General features: G+C 52.2%; 1 protein-coding gene across 1 annotated transcript; it reads left to right on the forward strand.

Moving 5' to 3' along the window:
- Positions 1–557: 557 nt before the first annotated feature.
- On the forward strand, positions 558–15,791 carry EPHB6 (EPH receptor B6). The gene is made up of 18 exons (XM_049775981.1): positions 558–606; positions 8,695–8,760; positions 8,978–9,162; positions 9,401–9,465; positions 9,791–10,562; positions 11,403–11,558; positions 11,700–12,050; positions 12,141–12,265; positions 12,412–12,597; positions 12,710–12,807; positions 13,017–13,069; positions 13,183–13,302; positions 13,389–13,636; positions 13,802–13,975; positions 14,484–14,633; positions 15,029–15,222; positions 15,318–15,473; positions 15,550–15,791. Exons 3-18 carry the CDS (start codon positions 9,063–9,065, stop codon positions 15,656–15,658), a joined length of 3,057 nt encoding a protein of 1,018 aa, XP_049631938.1. The 5' UTR covers positions 558–606; positions 8,695–8,760; positions 8,978–9,062; the 3' UTR covers positions 15,659–15,791.
- Positions 15,792–16,101: the final 310 nt, after the last annotated feature.

Below are 16,101 nucleotides of genomic sequence, written 5' to 3' on the forward strand. Positions count from 1 at the left end.
CCCCAAAACGCGCGCTCGGGTGGGGGGCGAGTGGAGAGTCGCCCCCACCTCCCCCGGCGCTCAGCAGCGCCTCAGCTGACCCCCTCCAGGCCCTGCCCCCGTGCCACCACCCGTCACCCCCTCGCCGTCCCGGGAGGAGGCGCCGCCGTCCGTGCGCCTCCACGCCCGGTGCGCCCGAGCCTGCACCCCGCGCCCCGACTGGCCGAGGCTGGGGCGGGGGTGCGGGCTCGCGCCCGGGAAGAGGCAGCGGGAGCGCGGCCGGAGGGGCCGGCGGGGGGCGGGCCGGGTGGGGAGGGACCGAGGGGGCGGGTCGGGCGAGCTCAGCTCCAGCCGCCGCGCCCCAGCCGAGCCGAGCCGAGCCGTGCGGTGCCGTGCCGTGCCGTGCGGCGGGCGGCGGGACCCGCGATCGAGCGTGGCGACGGCGAGCGCGACGCGGGGCCCCCGCACCAGCCCCTCGCGCCCCGCCTCTCCAGGGCCACCCCGGCCGCCCCGGCATCCCGGAGCTGCTCGGAGCCCAGAGTGGGGTTCCCGAGCCCCGAGCGCCTGTTCTGCGGGGGCCTAGGGGAGGGGCGGAACCTGCGGAGCCTGAGGCCGGCCGGCGGGAAGGTGAGCCCCGGGGGGTGGGCGGGAGGGGGTCGGACGCCCACAGTAGCAGGCTTTGGAGCTTTGGGGCGGGGGTGGGAGTGGACCGCGTTGGGAATGCGCACACAGAGAGAGAAAACTAAGGGTGCCAAAGTAGGGGAGCCCCCCCCCCACCCGACAGGGCCTCTGTGAACCCCAGGCAGAGTGCTAAGCAGTCCTCTTCAAGCTAGCTCTTGGAGCGTTCCGAACTCCCCTGGCCTCCCGCTCCGCCCCTTAGGCAGGCATCATAGCTAGCACCCCAGGACCCTGACCCCACCCCCATGAGGGTCCTGACTGCTCATCGAGGCCCAGCTTTGCTTACAGGGTCACCTCCCCTGGACCCCAACTCTAGGTTCTGTCTCCGACCTCAGTGATGGGGATTATCCAGGACCTGGGGAATCTTTCACCTGCCCTCTTCTGCCCTGCACCCTACCTGATCAGTCAGCTTTGGGGTGGAAGGAGCTTTATGGGGGTTCCCAGTCCTGAACCCCAAGTGCAATCCCTGTCTGCTGTTCTGCTGCCCCCCAGCCCCTCCCACCCTCCCATCTGGGTGCTGGGCTTTGCCTGCCCTGTACCCCTCCCAGCAGCCTCGGCTCTGGCTGTCTGGCACTCTCCTCCCCTCCCTGGGGTAGCTGGCATGGGCCCAGCATAGGCGATGTGGTAATGTCCCTGGCAGTGCCCACGGAGAGAAGCAGCTGGGCCTGTTCCCGATCAGTTAACCCAGCCTCCACCTTTAGGGACCGGGCTTGAGCTGGGCAGATGTGCTCTAGTGGGAAGGGCAGAGGTAGGGCAGGGGTGAGGGTAAGGGCAAGGCCTGCTCCAGCTGTTCCAAGGGGAACTGGGGGGCGGGGTTCTTTCCAGCCAATGGACCTTTTGCAAAGAGGTGGGAGAGGGGGTTCCTACTGGTCAGGGAAATGGACTCCATCGGTGCCCATTGGGCATTCAGGTCACAAGAAGATGATTTTCTGTATCCGAGGGCTGGTTCTAGAGCTGGGGGAGAATTAGATCTGGTGCCTCCTCTGGACAGGAAGCTCCACACCCATTCCTGCCTCCTACCTGGGCCCCATGGTACCACTCTCCCCTCGACGTAGAAGGGGATGGCTGGATTTGGAGGTGGAGGGTCCATTTGGGTCCCCACTTCTCTGCCTTTCCAGTTCTGTCTGCAGAAGCTCAGAGGGAAGTGGCAGGATGATGGTAAAGCAAGGACAGACCCAGGGGAGGGACTGTGCTGAGGAGGCTGCCACCTCCTGAGGACCACTCGCATCTTCACTGTTCTGTGTGTTCTCATACAGTCACTACTCGCACGCACACATTCAACACTCACATAGGAGTGCACTCTTCTCTCACACACATACCATCGATACTCTATATACAAGACACACACACTCCTCACATGTAAAATCAACATTCACATAGACACATATTCACCTCAGATTAGTCTCCATCACGTTCACTCACACTCAGCTCACATATATGCACGTTCATCTCTCAGACACGCATTTAACACTCCACTTCTAGCCACCCTCATCTCTCACACACATCCATTTCTCACTCACATTCACCTCGCACGCATCACCTCACACACATCAACATACACACTATTCTTTTTCGTTACTACTCATATTCATCTCACACAGGTTTAACACATTTTCACATAGGCACGTCTCAAGCACTCATCTCTCAGTCAACACACACATGCAAAGATCATCCACTCATCTCTTACACACATCTTATTCAGTCAACACTCAGACCTTTCATTCACACTCATCTCTCAGACACACTCATCTCACACATTTATGCCCAACGTTCATCTCTCTCAACCCACATATAATTATTCTTACTCGATTCACACACAGATACACGTCCTCTCATCTCTCCCAGACAAGCATATTGTCATGTCTCTCACACATACATACACTCAGCTCACACATCTGATCAAGTCTTTGACACACAGACACACACACAAACACACACAGGCTCAGTGCTCTCATACAGGAATGTATAATGCTTGTTCTTTCTTCCCCACATGTACACACACACCCTTCTTAGCACTTCAACACCTCTTCCTCCACCCCACTTCCATCTTACCTCCTATTTGTTCACCCCTTGGAACTCCTCCTGCTCTTTTACCTACAACCCCTTATTCCTTTACCTACAACCCCCATCTCCCTATGCTCTTTAATCTGAGCCCTGTATAGCCTCGGTCAGCTCTCATCAAGTGTGACTCTTTCTCAGCACAATCTGGCTAGACCCAGACACTGCCTGCATGCTAAGAGCCTCTCCCATCTCCCCTGCCAGGCACTCGGAGTGGTACATCTGTCTGCTTATGTGTGCACCAGGGAATAAGCTGAGTGCCCCCCTGGACCTTCAAGGACACACGATTGCCCTGTGCCAGGTCATCCACACATTGGCTTCTCCAGCTTAGGCAGCCAGGACTAGAAGCCCTGGAGGACAGCCAGCTCCTCCCTGTCTGGTCTGGAGGACTCTTAAGGACAGCAAAGCGGGGTCCCTTTCACAGAGGGAGACCAGAACTCCAATTCAATTCCCAGACCACAGCCAAGGAGGAGATTAAAGGGCAGAGGCTGCAGCACTGAGCTGGGCAAGGATTAGCCTGGAATTTCCTGGGCGTTGAGCAGCTGCAGAACAGGACTGAGATCAGGCCTGCGGCTCCGAGCCCTCCCACATGGACCCCGTGTAACAGGTGTGACAGCAGACAGAGCAGGCTACACAGGTAGAAGAGCCTGAGCTGTTTGCCTGTGGGTCCTTGCCTCCTGGCCAGCCAGGCCTTTGCATCTCTTTCTCCCTGTAGAGAAACCCTGGCACGTCTTTTCTGCCTGTGACGTTCTGTCTGTGGTGTGACGTTTTGTAAGAGAAGTGATCTCTGATCAGGGTACCTTTTGGGCATCTTGAGAGAAGCTTAAAGAAAATTCAGGAATCAAAGTTATTTTGCTCTTGTGGTCGACATTCATTCATTCAGTTCTTCCTACCTCCTGCATCTCCATCTCTGTTTACTTCTTAACACATGATTATTTCTAGAGATTTTAGAAAAAAACTCTTTTTTAAAAAAAAATCTATAAATAGGGCTGGAGTGGTAGCACAATGGTAAGGCATTTGCCTTGCACATGACTGACCCAGGACAGAAGGGGGTTCGATCCCCAGAATCCCATATGGTTCCCTGAGCCTGCCTGCAGTGATTTCTGAGCGCAGTCAAGAGTAACCCCGGAGCACCCCCCTGCAAAATAAAACCAAGAAACATCTATAAACACACATGTTTGCATCTGTGTTTTAAAACTCCTTTCCATTTTTTTAGTTTAAGTTGTATTTTCATATTGTGATTGATTTTTATATTCTTTCCTCCACACCTCTTTGCCCTACCCACTCCCAGTGTACATGCTCAGGTAAACAGCTTGCTCAGAGCCAGGGATTGAATTTGGGTCTTCCATATACAAAGCATGTGCCTTTTAGCTGTCTCCATAGCCCTGAGGTTGTATTTTACTGAGAAAAATAAAATGCTCTCATTAGAAAGAGAAAAACAATTTAAATCTTTGTTAAGACAAAGTTAATAACCCACACACACACACCTACCACCCTTCCTTTTTGCCTCCTACAATAACCAATTTTAATGGCCCAATATATCTCCTGCTATTTCTTTCTGCACGCTTCTTTGGCTTATATTATTTAACTTTAAAAAAAATTTCACTTTGTGAGCGGGGGTGCATAAAACATCAAGTCAACTTAGTTTGGTCAAAAGATTACCATGGGTAACATTGTAATTAGAATCCTGCTAATATTTTTTTAAATTCTCACAGATTTGCTCAGGTCTATTTGGAAAAGCATTTCCTTTTTATAGTTAATAAAATTCATAATCTATGCCTGAGATGCTAAGATTCTACACATCTTTCATCTTTGCTCGTTTCTGGGAACAAAATACAGCCCCAATGCTAAGAAGCTCATATTTTTGTAAACCCAAGAAATATAGAGTTCCCTCTGCTGTAGTGAAGGGATATAAAATGTTCTATCCATAGAAGGAGTTGAGAAAGAACTGGAAGTCGTAGTATGTGCAATTTTTGTTCCAGAAAACTTTGTCTAATCAGTCTCATTTTCTGAGCTGTCTCAGTGCGAAATCATTTCTGCTGCTTTGGTTATTTATATTTTTAAAAACCATGTACCCATCTGAAATTTGAATATTTTCCTGATTGAGAAGCATTTGTTTCTTCTCTTGGGATTAGGACATTTCTCAACCCTGACCAATTCCTTTTATATGCTGGAGAAGCTAGAGGATTCTTCAGCCAGTCAGAAGGGTAAGAGCAGAAGAATCTGGCTTTGCAGAGGGTCAGTGCATCTCTGCATGCTGGGACAGACATGCTTGACACTTGAACCAGATGCTAAAGAAGTCCCAGCCATGTCAGCCTTGAGAGACTCCTTTGTGTATCACCTTCTGAGCACTGCATGCTTAATATTCCAGGCAGGAGCTGTTAAAACTCGGTGTTCTTGTCACCTAAATTTCTGCCTTTGAAGCTTGCTTCAGGTGGTAGGAATTACCTGACAGCAATGTACTCCTTATTTTAATAAAATTTCCTTTGTCCTTCTTTTCCTTCTTGGAATTGAGACTCTTCGTTATAGTAAATAAAAGACCTTATATTTATCTAACTTGTTTCATAAGCAAAAACTGGCCCCACTTTCTGGGCCCGGAGTGATAACACAGCGGCGTTTGCCTTGCAAGCAGCCGATCCAGGACCAAAGGTAGTTGGTTCGAATCCCGGTGTCCCATATGGTCCTCTGTGCCTGCCAGGACCGCTGGGTGTGGCCCAAAAACAAACAAACAAACAAACAAAAAAACTGGCCCCACTTCCTTCTATTCTTCAGCCACCCTCCTTCCTAAGGTAAAATTTGTCTATACCTCCAGTCTTCTGCATCTAAATCTCAAAACAAGTTGACTTTGTTCCCCAGCAAAAGAATACTTCTCACTGCATTAAGAGCCTCACCATTTCTTTTTAAAAACTATCCTTGGTCTTAGTAAGATGTTTAAAATGTATGGGATGTCAGGAGCTGGAGAGAAAGTAGGGTAGGGTGCTTACCTTGCATGTGGCTGACCTGGGTTCAATCTCTAGCATTCTATGTGGCTCCCCGAGAACCACCAAGAGTAATTCCTGAGCACAAAGGCAGGAGTAACCTCTAAGCATCACATGTGTGGTACAAAAACAAAAACAAAATAAAGAAAAATTACATGGCTGTAAAGAGTACAGTGGGCAGGGTACTTATCTTGCACATAGCCAACCTAATTTCAAATCTAGCACCCTGTACTGTCCCTCAAAAATTGCTAGGAATGATCCCTGAGCATAGAACCAGGAGTCAACTCTGAGCACTGCCAGATATGGCTTCCCCCATCCCTGTTTGTTTTTATAATTTCTGAAGTGACAATTTATATGCAGTACTGCCATTTTTATTATTTTTCTTTCTGACTCCTCTTGACAATGAAAGAATAGTCTTAAGATATTTTGTAATTGCTTTTGTCCTTTTCTAGATGTTCTGGAATGAGTCCAGCTTATTGTTGTCATCAAGATGTATGTTAAGGCTATGCATGCCTGACCTAAACTATGTTACTTGTATTGCAGGTTATCCAAGCAAATACTTTACCTTTCCACATTTTCCAGAAAGTTCCATATGACACACCCAATACTATATGTAGTGCGTATTTTTATTCTTGTAAAAATGTTCATCCAAAATGTGTATTATTCTATCCTCATGATTATTTGTCTCATATGTTTAGGAAGAAAAAATGGTTACAGAATCACCTGCAGATTCTAGAAATAATGTTCTGACTGAAAGAAGCTATTTTAAAGAGTGTCTGCTGGGCTAATGGCATAATAGCCTTTATTGTTCGAATATTTTTTGCAGGCAGTTTCTTTTTTTAATATCAATGTTCTAAGACTCCAGCTCCGGTCAGAACCTGCTAGTTGTGGCATGTCAAAACCTTGAGACTTGGGATGTACATGAATAATTTTAGGATATTTATGGAATAGCTGCTTGTGATGGTGCCACACTTTTACTTCAAAATAACCCTATTCTTTGATGCATTTGCTTAATAAGGAGAATGATTCTATTAGGACTGGCAATCTTGTTTGCCAAGAACCTATATTTCTTGGGAATAATTTGCTACATGGACATGCTTTGTTCTGGCTTTGTTGAGGTATAAATTAGATAAGTTGACTGTGTAAATCTTATGATTGAGAAAGATTCCTTTTTGCATACATATACCAAACACTGCCTCTCATTTCCGAGAGATGGTAATGCAGGCATGAGAGGAACATTTCAGTAGCTCTATGCCATGGAGCACTTTTGCAGATCAGCCCATACAGATTTGTGTATAGCCCCTTATCTCCGAGATAACCCCGGAGCAAACTCCACTGAAGGCTTTTTCTTCAGTTGAACCAACATTATCTAGAAACAAAAACATTAGGAAAAATACAATGATGATTTTTCACATAGATCAAAGTTAGATATAATTAATAACATGATTTCTACTTTGTTTAGAAATGTGCAGTTTCTTGTCGCACCATGAAATACAGCATCAGAGATATTCAGGAGAGGACAAGACCCAATTTCCAAGCGATTAATTTTTTTTAACTCTCTTGTTCTGTCTTTTGAGCAACATGTTTCTTACTTACTTTTCAACAGAAGCAAATGGAATCTACTATTCTTGTCCAAGCAGCTCCCAGATGTGGGAAACTCAGGAAGAGAGATTTGTATCTTACCAAAAAAAAAAAAAAAAAAAAAACCTACCTCTAGACTAATATCTAAAGGCCAGAGATTTTTATAGAGAGTAGTGGCCTGAACAGAGTTTTGATTCATCTTACATGGCAGTTTCTATGTATAGATATAAAGGAAATTCTAGGGACATGGCTCAGTGGTAGAGCTCATACCTCATATGTGTGAGGTTCTGGATTCAATTCCTGGCCTTGGTGGGGTAGGGGGGAAATAAATTCTGATTGTTGTTTTGGTTGAAAAGATAGTATATGTAAGATTTTAAAAATAAAAAAAAGTGAATACAGGGACTGGAGAGATAGCATGGAAGTAAGGTGTTTGCCTAGCATGCAGAAGGACAGTGGCTCGAATCCCAGCATTCCATGTTTCCTGAGCCTGCCAGGAGCTATTCTTAGCATAGAGCAAGGAGTGGCCCCTGAGCGCTGTCCGGTATGACCAAAAAAAAAAAAAAAGGGCGGGAATACAATGAGGATAGGTTATGCCAACACTAAAACCTTCCCCCCACCCCAGTCCCTTTCTCTATATCCTGACACATACATGCCCATGACCCCTGGACTCATAGTTTATGCTTGGAAATGGTTTTCAGCTCAATGTAATAAAATTGATTCTGATTCTTTCAGCTGGTTTCATGACTTTTTAACTATCTCCCGAGAGATTAATTCTGCATCTTTTTTCTTCATAAACATGCTGTTTTATAATATTCTTGTTTGAACCTCTGAACAAATTGTCCAAGTCCATGTTACCCAAGGACAGATTCTTCAGTGCTGCTGCCTAGACCTTACCAGATGCCCTTGCAAAAGAGCCAGTTAGAAGTCCTCAGCATGGGGTACACTGACAAGCTGCCAGTGGTTCAGACCTCAATACCCTGGGCAGGATTAATCTCAGAGGAACAAGATGACACATCTCTGTGGCATGTATGGCCTTCCCTGCCTTGAGAGCAAATGAGCTGCTTTATCCCCTTTATTCCATGTATTTGAAGGTGCACTTATTTCTTTTGGTAGAAACCAAAGAAAAATGTGCTCCTACATGTTGACAACATGTAGGTATGGCAGACCCACCTCCACAGCTCTCTCCCTCTCCAGGCTAGCTGGGTTTGCAGATCAGTTTCAGTGCCATGCTCCTTTTGCTTCTGTTCATGGACCCTCTCTGCCATCACACCCCATGGCTCTCTTTCTGTAGTTCCTCTCTTTTCTTTCACTGCTCATCTGAAGTGTCCATGATGTCCCGGACTGGGATTCTGTCCCTAATGAAGGAGGCATTTCTAGCCCATCTGTTTCTAATAAGAAGGCTCTGCTGATTTCCATACAGGGAGGCTGTCAGAACGAAAAGGAGAATAAAGGAAGAGAGAACTGGAATTTCTCCTTGTAGAAAAAGGTGAGGTTTGAAGAGCTCAAAAAGGGAGGGCCAGGAGCGGTGAATGCCCAGTCATCTACAGTGTGTCTGGAAGGAGAGACCAGGTGCATCATCCCCAAAATGTCCCTTTCCCACTGTCTTGCTCCCTGGTGGATGCTGGTATGATGTGAGTGCTGTTTTGGGGAGACACCGGGCCGAATTTTGGAGATTTAAGCAACACAACTTTTCCTGGTTCTAGGTTTGGCCCTGAGGAAGCCACAAGCAGCCCCACCTGGGAGAAGGGTGGCAGCCAGGGGCGATGTGGCCATCCCTGAAGATGCCTCATGGCTGCTGAGGGCACTGCCCACGCGGGGAGCAGAGTGGCGGGCATGGTGCACGGTCTGTCGGTCCTGGTGCTAGCATCCTTGGGGCTGGCTCTGGAAGGTAAGGGGGGGGGGGGCTGGTGGAGAGTTGCAAGAAATGGGAGGGACTAAGAAACAATGGACAAGGGTGGAGCCATTGGGGACTGGGGGATTGGATCTCACCTACAGCTGTGTGCTTGACAGAACCATTCTCTAAAGCAGGAAGGGCTTTTCTGTTGCTCCTGGTGGGAATGGGGTAGGAATGGGTGTTGGTTGCTGCCTTGGCTAACAGGCAGTGCTGTTTCTTTTTCCCTGAGTAGAGGTGCTCCTGGACACATCTGGTGAGACATCGGAGATTGGCTGGCTCACCTACCCACCAGGTGGGGTGAGTGTCACCTGCTGCTTCAGAACCCAGGGTCCCTGCCCTACCATATGCCCAGATTTCAGGGGTGGGGGGATTTAGGTGGGAGCTCCTGAGCAGAGATGGGCAGGACTAAAAATGTTCTTGCCCTGCAGAATAGTGCTTTGGAATAAACTCACTTCACTCCCCAAAAGTTCTTGCCCCGAAGAAGAGTGCTTTGGAGTAACCCCCTCCCACCCCCAAAGTTCTTGCCCTGCAGAATAGTGCTTTGGAAAAACCTCACCCCACACTCCCCAAGCATGCACACACGCAGGCCAATACACAACTGCAGCTATCCCTGTTCCTGCAGTGGGACGAGGTCAGTGTTCTGGATGACCAGCGACGCCTCACTCGGACCTTCGAGGCGTGCCACGTGGCAGGGACCTCTCCGGGCACGTCGTCCCAGGACAACTGGCTGCAGACGCACTTCGTGGAGCGGGGCGGGGCGCAGCGCGTGCATATCCGCCTACACTTCTCCGTGCGCGCCTGCTCCAGCCTGGGGGTGGCGGGAGGCCTGTGCCGGGAAACCTTCACCCTCTACTACCGCCAAGCTGAGGAGCCCGACGGCCCTGACAGTGCCTCGGCCTGGCACCTCAAGCGCTGGACCAAGGTGGACACGATCGCCGCAGACGAGAGCTTTCCATCTTCCTCCTCCTCTTCCTCCGCCTGGGCAATGGGACCTCGGGGCCCGGAGGCACGCTCCTCCGGGCTGCAGCTGAACATCAAAGAGCGGAGCTTTGGGCCACTCACCCAGCGTGGCTTCTACGTGGCCTTCCAGGACACTGGCGCCTGCCTGGCCCTCGTGGCTGTCAAGCTCTTCTCCCACGCCTGCCCAGCGGTGCTGCGCGCCTTTGCCTCCTTCCCCGAGACTCAGGCCAGTGGGGCCGGGGGCGCCTCATTGGTGGCAGCCATGGGCACTTGTGTAGCTCATGCAGAGCCGGAGGAGGATGGAGGGGGGCCCCAGGCCAGCAGCAGCCCCCCGAGGTTGCACTGCAATGGGGAAGGCAAGTGGATGGTGTCCGTGGGGCGCTGCCGCTGCCAGCCAGGCTACCAGCCTGCGCACGGGGACAAGGCCTGCCAAGGTGAGACATCCCTGCTCCTTAGCTCTTTGCCAAGGTCACCCCAAGCGAGGGCACCCTACAAGTCTGATTCTTCATCAGATCATTTCAAGCTTTATTTTGTTCCTCAAAGGTCAAGCGTAGGTTATTTTAGGGTAGCATTTTTACCACCACCCCCCTCTGTTTCACTTCCTAAAGCCTAGGAACTGTTGAGCTCCACCATTGGACATTTCCAGAACCTCCTGGAAACTTCCAGAGCTAAACTGAGGATTCCAGAGTCACAGGACTGAAAATTGATGTCCCAAGGGAGATAAATTACTGGATTATCTGGGGATGGGGTGGGTCCTTTGCCTTATTTGCTATCTGGTTGTGTAGGAGTGGTCCCAGGGCCCAGGACCCCCCATGCAGAGAGAGGCCTTAGGCATTGCAAGCTCAGAATGGTTTCGGGTACAGGAGGCTGTGCAGGGGAGGTGGGGCAGTCCATGCCAGACACCTCCATCTGGCACTTGGCCTGCCAGCCTCCCCCACCACACCTCACTTTTTCCATCAATGGAAACGGTGTTGCACCCCACAAACAGCAGAAGAGGCAGAAGGAATCTCTGCCTGAGGGAGGAAAACAGAGCAGGGTGGGGGGTGGGGAGTGCTGGGGGTGGTATGTAATGTGTGTGTGGTGCATATGTATGGTGTGGGTTGTGTGCATATGGTGTGGTATGTATTTGTGTGTGTGATGATGTATGTGTAGATGTGCCATGTGTGTCTATGGGTGATGTGATGGTGGGGGTTGCTGGCTCTGGGCTCATGGACTAGGTAGTGCCTGTGGAGGGATAATGGCTGATCCTGAAAAACCTCTTCTCTGCTCCTCAGCTTGTCCCAAGGGGTCATACAAGGCCTTAGCTGGGGATGCCCCCTGCTCCCCTTGCCCTGCTCGCAGCCATACACCAGACCCTGCTGCCCCAATGTGCTCATGTCTCACGGGCTTCTACCGGGCCAGTTCTGACCCGCCCGAGGCCCCCTGCACTGGTGAGTGCTCAGAAGCGGGAATGCAGTCAGCTGAGGTGGGGGTCTGGGTCTCGTTGCATTTGGGGTGACTTCTGACTCTTGTGTCCTTGCTTTCCCTCCTCTTCTTCCCTCTCACCCTGCCTGTCTCAATGGGCCTCCCAGGCCCCCCTTCTGCTCCCCGGGAGCTCTGGTTTGAGGTGCAGGGCTCAGCCCTCATGCTGCATTGGCGTCTGCCCCGAGAGTTGGGGGGCCGCGGAGACCTTCTCTTCAACGTTGTGTGCAAGGAGTGCGGGGGCCGCCCAGAGACAGTGGGTGGGGGTCCCTGTCACCGTTGCCGGGATGAGGTGCACTTCGACCCCCGCCAGAGGGGCCTGACTGAGAGTCGTGTGCTAGTTGGGGGGCTGCGGGCCCACATCCCCTACATCCTGGAAGTTCAGGCTGTCAATGGGGTGTCAGAGCTCAGCCCTGATGCCCCCCAGGCTGCAGCCATCAACGTCAGCACCAGCCATGAAGGTGAGTCCTGACTCCCATAAGAACCTCGACTGCCCACCTTAGAGTCCCCCTGCCCTCTGCTTAGCCTGAACCCTCCCTGCTGTCCCACAGTTCCCTCCGCAGTCCCTGTCGTGCACCAGGTGAGCCGAGCTCCTAACAGCATCACCGTGTCCTGGCCACAGCCAGACCACACCAATGGGAACATTCTGGATTATCAGCTTCGCTACTATGACCAGGTGGGGCTCCAGAGCAGACAGATGGGAGCTAGCAGGGTCTGAAGGGGGCAGAGGACGGGGCTCCCACAAAGCAGAGGTCGGAGATGGTATCTCTCAGGGGATCAGGGGACAGCAGCCAGCAGGGAGTGAGTGGCTGTCCCCCCCAGGCTGAAGATGAGTCCCACTCCTTCACCCTGACCAGCGAGACCAATACGGCCACCGTGACACAGCTGAGCCCCGGCCACATTTATGGCTTCCAGGTGCGGGCACGGACCGCAGCTGGCCACGGCCCTTTCGGGGTCAAAGTCTATTTTCAGACCCTGCCTGAAGGTGAGGGGTGCCTGGGCAGGGAAGTGGGAGCCCAGGGTGCAATGTGGGGATGTCCTGGGAGCTTTTGGGCAATCCTCTGGGGCAGCCATGCTGACACCTGGACCCCCTCTGTCCTGGTACACCTCAGGAGAACAGCTGCCTGAGAGACTCTCACTGGTGATTGGCTCCATCCTGGGTGCCCTGGCCTTTCTGCTGCTGGCTGCCATCACCGTGCTGGCTGTGGTTTTCCAAAGGTGAGGCCCTCCCCACTAGGCCCTACTGACACACCTCTAGTCTGGTAGCCCCCAAACCCACTGCAGAAAATCCCACCTGTATTTGTTTCCTCCCTGCCCTGCCTTCCCTTCCCCATGGAGGACCTTGCATCCCCCACCAATTCTGGGACTGAGTATTGGAAAGTATGGAAAAGGACCATGTCACTCAGAGACCTGGTTTGTCCCCCTAGGAAGCGGCGTAGCACAGGGTACACGGAGCAGCTCCAGCAGTACAGCAGCCCAGGTGGGGTGAATCTGGGATTGGCGGGGAAGGGGACCAGGGTTCTCTGGGCAGGCTAACTGCTGTCCCCAGCTTCAGAGGTGAGAGTGTGTGTCGGGACTGAACCCCCCATCTAGGACTAGGAGTAAAGTACTACATCGACCCCTCCACCTATGAGGACCCCTGTCAAGCCCTCAGAGAATTTTCCCGGGAGGTGGACCCCGCATACATCAAGATAGAGGAGGTCATCGGTGCAGGTACAGAGCACAGAGGAGAGCCCAGGAGGGAGCTGGGGGGTTTCTGACTCGGAAGTACTCATTCCCACGCACCCCTGTCCTCCCAGGCTCCTTCGGAGAGGTGCGCCGAGGCCGACTGCAGCCCCGGGGCCGGCGGGAACAGGCGGTGGCCATCCAGACCCTGTGGGCTGGTGGTGCAGAGAGCTTGCAGATGGCCTTTCTGGGCCAGGCCGCTATGCTGGGCCAGTTTCAGCACCCAAACATCCTGCGGTTGGAGGGTGTGGTCACCAAGAGCCGGCCCCTCATGGTCCTGACAGAACTCATGGAACTGGGGCCCCTGGACAGCTTCCTCAGGGTCAGTGCCCCCTGGATATGGAACAGGGGAACCCTGTTTCACTTCCACCCTTTTGGCTCCCTGCACCCCTGGCCTTCCCCTTTCATTCCTAGGCTCCCTAGATTCCTGGTCCCCTGAGCCCCCTAGTGTCCAAGGTGATGCTGAGACTTCTTGCTTCTCCTGCAGCAGCGGGAGGGCCAGTTCAGCAGCCTGCAGCTGGTGGCCATGCAGCGGGGCGTGGCCTCTGCCATGTGGCACCTGTCCAGCCTGGCCTTTGTGCACCGCGCCCTGGCTGCCCACAGTGTGCTGGTCAACAGCCACCTGGTGTGCAAAGTGGCTCGGCTTGGACATAGTCCACAGGTGAGTACAGCAGCCTGGGGAACACTGTCCCTTCAGGGTTGCAGAGAAGAAAAGCTGTACTGAGGTGTCCATTTTACCAAGTCTAAGAGCTCATTTAGAGAGGGGCAGTAAAAAGTGTCATTTTACTTTTTCTAAGGATACAGGGCTCACCTAGGTAAAGGAGGTGAGGGACAATTAGAGCCAAGGTGAGGGGAATGGGTTATTTGCAAGACCCAACTACAGGAGGGGTACAGAAAATCTACACAACTCAACCCCACTGCCTGACCTTGATAAGACCAACATCTGGGGCACAGACCCACACCCCTCCATATCCTCCCAGCCCTATTTTTTAGGCTCTGGGCCTTTGCTTCTTGCTCTAAGGCCCCTACTGCTCTGTGTTCAGATTAGCAGCTCTGTTCCACAGAGGTGCTTAAAGGATGTTGCAGAGCCATTGGGGTCTGAGTAGCTAGCCTGAGTGTGATGACTCCCCTGCATGGCTGCATTCCATACCTTCCTCGCTGTCCCCCAGGGCCCAAACTGCATGCTCCGCTGGGCTGCTCCAGAGGTAATCGCTTATGGAAAACACACGTCAGCCAGTGATGTCTGGAGCTTTGGAGTCGTGATGTGGGAAGTGATGAGCTACGGGGAACGACCTTACTGGGACATGAGTGATCAGGAGGTGAACTGGCTGCCCCACCCCTCCTTGCCACTGCAGCCTACTGGCCCAGGCTCCAGTCTCTCTACAAACCTTTTCCTACTTTATTCCAGCCATGGCCACTTCTGATCTTGTTTCCTCTCAGGACTCCCCACCCCTGCTATGTCATACTATTTGGTCTCTTAGTCTCATACTTTGACCACCCCCATCCCGCCATCAATGCCCTTAGAATATCCTAAGGGTTCAAGTGGGTCACAGCTGGAAAATGCTTCTCTGGTCCACTCACAGTTGAAACACACCTAGCTCTTATTCTTTTGGACATCTTAGTTCCTTTCTGCTCCCAACCCACCTCCTCACTTAACAACTCGCTCCCTACCAACCAGAGCCTGTCTTCATCCCTTCCTTCCTCTAACTCCAAGGTCCTGAATGCAGTGGAACAGGAGTTCCGACTGCCTCCACCTCCAGGCTGTCCTCCTGGACTCCATCTGCTGATGCTGGACACTTGGCAGAAGGACCGTACCCAGCGACCTCACTTTGACCAGCTGGTGGCAGCTTTGGACAAGTTGATCCGCAAACCTGACACTTTGCAGGCTGCCGGGGGGCCCAGGGACAGGTCTGGGGAAAAGCCAGGGAGGAAAAGGCAAACCCAAAAGAAAACTGAGATGAAGAGGGGGCTTTGACCTGCCTGTACCCCTTCCTCCCTTTTAGGCCTTCCCAGGCCCTTCTGAACCCCATGCCCCTGGACTTCAGTGCCCTGGACTCGCCCCAGGCCTGGCTCTCAGCCATCGGACTCGAGTGCTACCAGGACAATTTCTCCAAGTTCGGTCTCTGCAACTTCAGTGATGTGGCCCAACTGAGCCTGGAGTAAGTGGGGGACAGGGGAGAGGCTGGGATCCTGAAATATTGAGGCATAAAGTGACCCCTCCATCACCCCCTCCAGAGACTTGCCGGCCCTGGGAGTTACCCTGGCTGGCCACCAGAAGAAACTCCTGCACAATGTTCAGCTTCTGCAGCAGCATCTGAGGCCCCTGGGCTCTGTGGAGGTGTGAGCTGCTGCCTGCTCCCCTGATCCTGGAGGCCAATCCAAACACACACCGGCTACTTTACCCCAACAGGACCACGGGACACTTGGGCCCCCTCTACCTCCCCCACATTAAAGGACAAGAAGGGACTTTGCAAGTTGCCAGTGTGGCGAGTTCTCAGTTTGTGGCAAGGAGACCCTGGAGATGGAATGGGGGGTTGGGGAAGATAGATCTGGGAAGGCCCCACTGCAGAGTGGAAGCAACGTGGACAGAACCAGAGCACTGGAAGGGGGAAGACTTTATTGGATTGGAGGTGACCAGACTCCACCCAGTGCCTCCCTCCTACTGTCCATAGCACCCTCAAAAGGGCTGTCCCCCTCCACCTTTGACACTGGGCTGATGACGGGGTGCCGGGGAGGCCAGTCCGTCCTTAAAGTGCTTTGTTTCTGACAGTGCAGCAAACTTCGGTC

Source organism: Suncus etruscus, chromosome 1, assembly GCF_024139225.1.
Source record: "Suncus etruscus isolate mSunEtr1 chromosome 1, mSunEtr1.pri.cur, whole genome shotgun sequence".
Classification (NCBI taxonomy): domain Eukaryota; kingdom Metazoa; phylum Chordata; class Mammalia; order Eulipotyphla; family Soricidae; genus Suncus; species Suncus etruscus.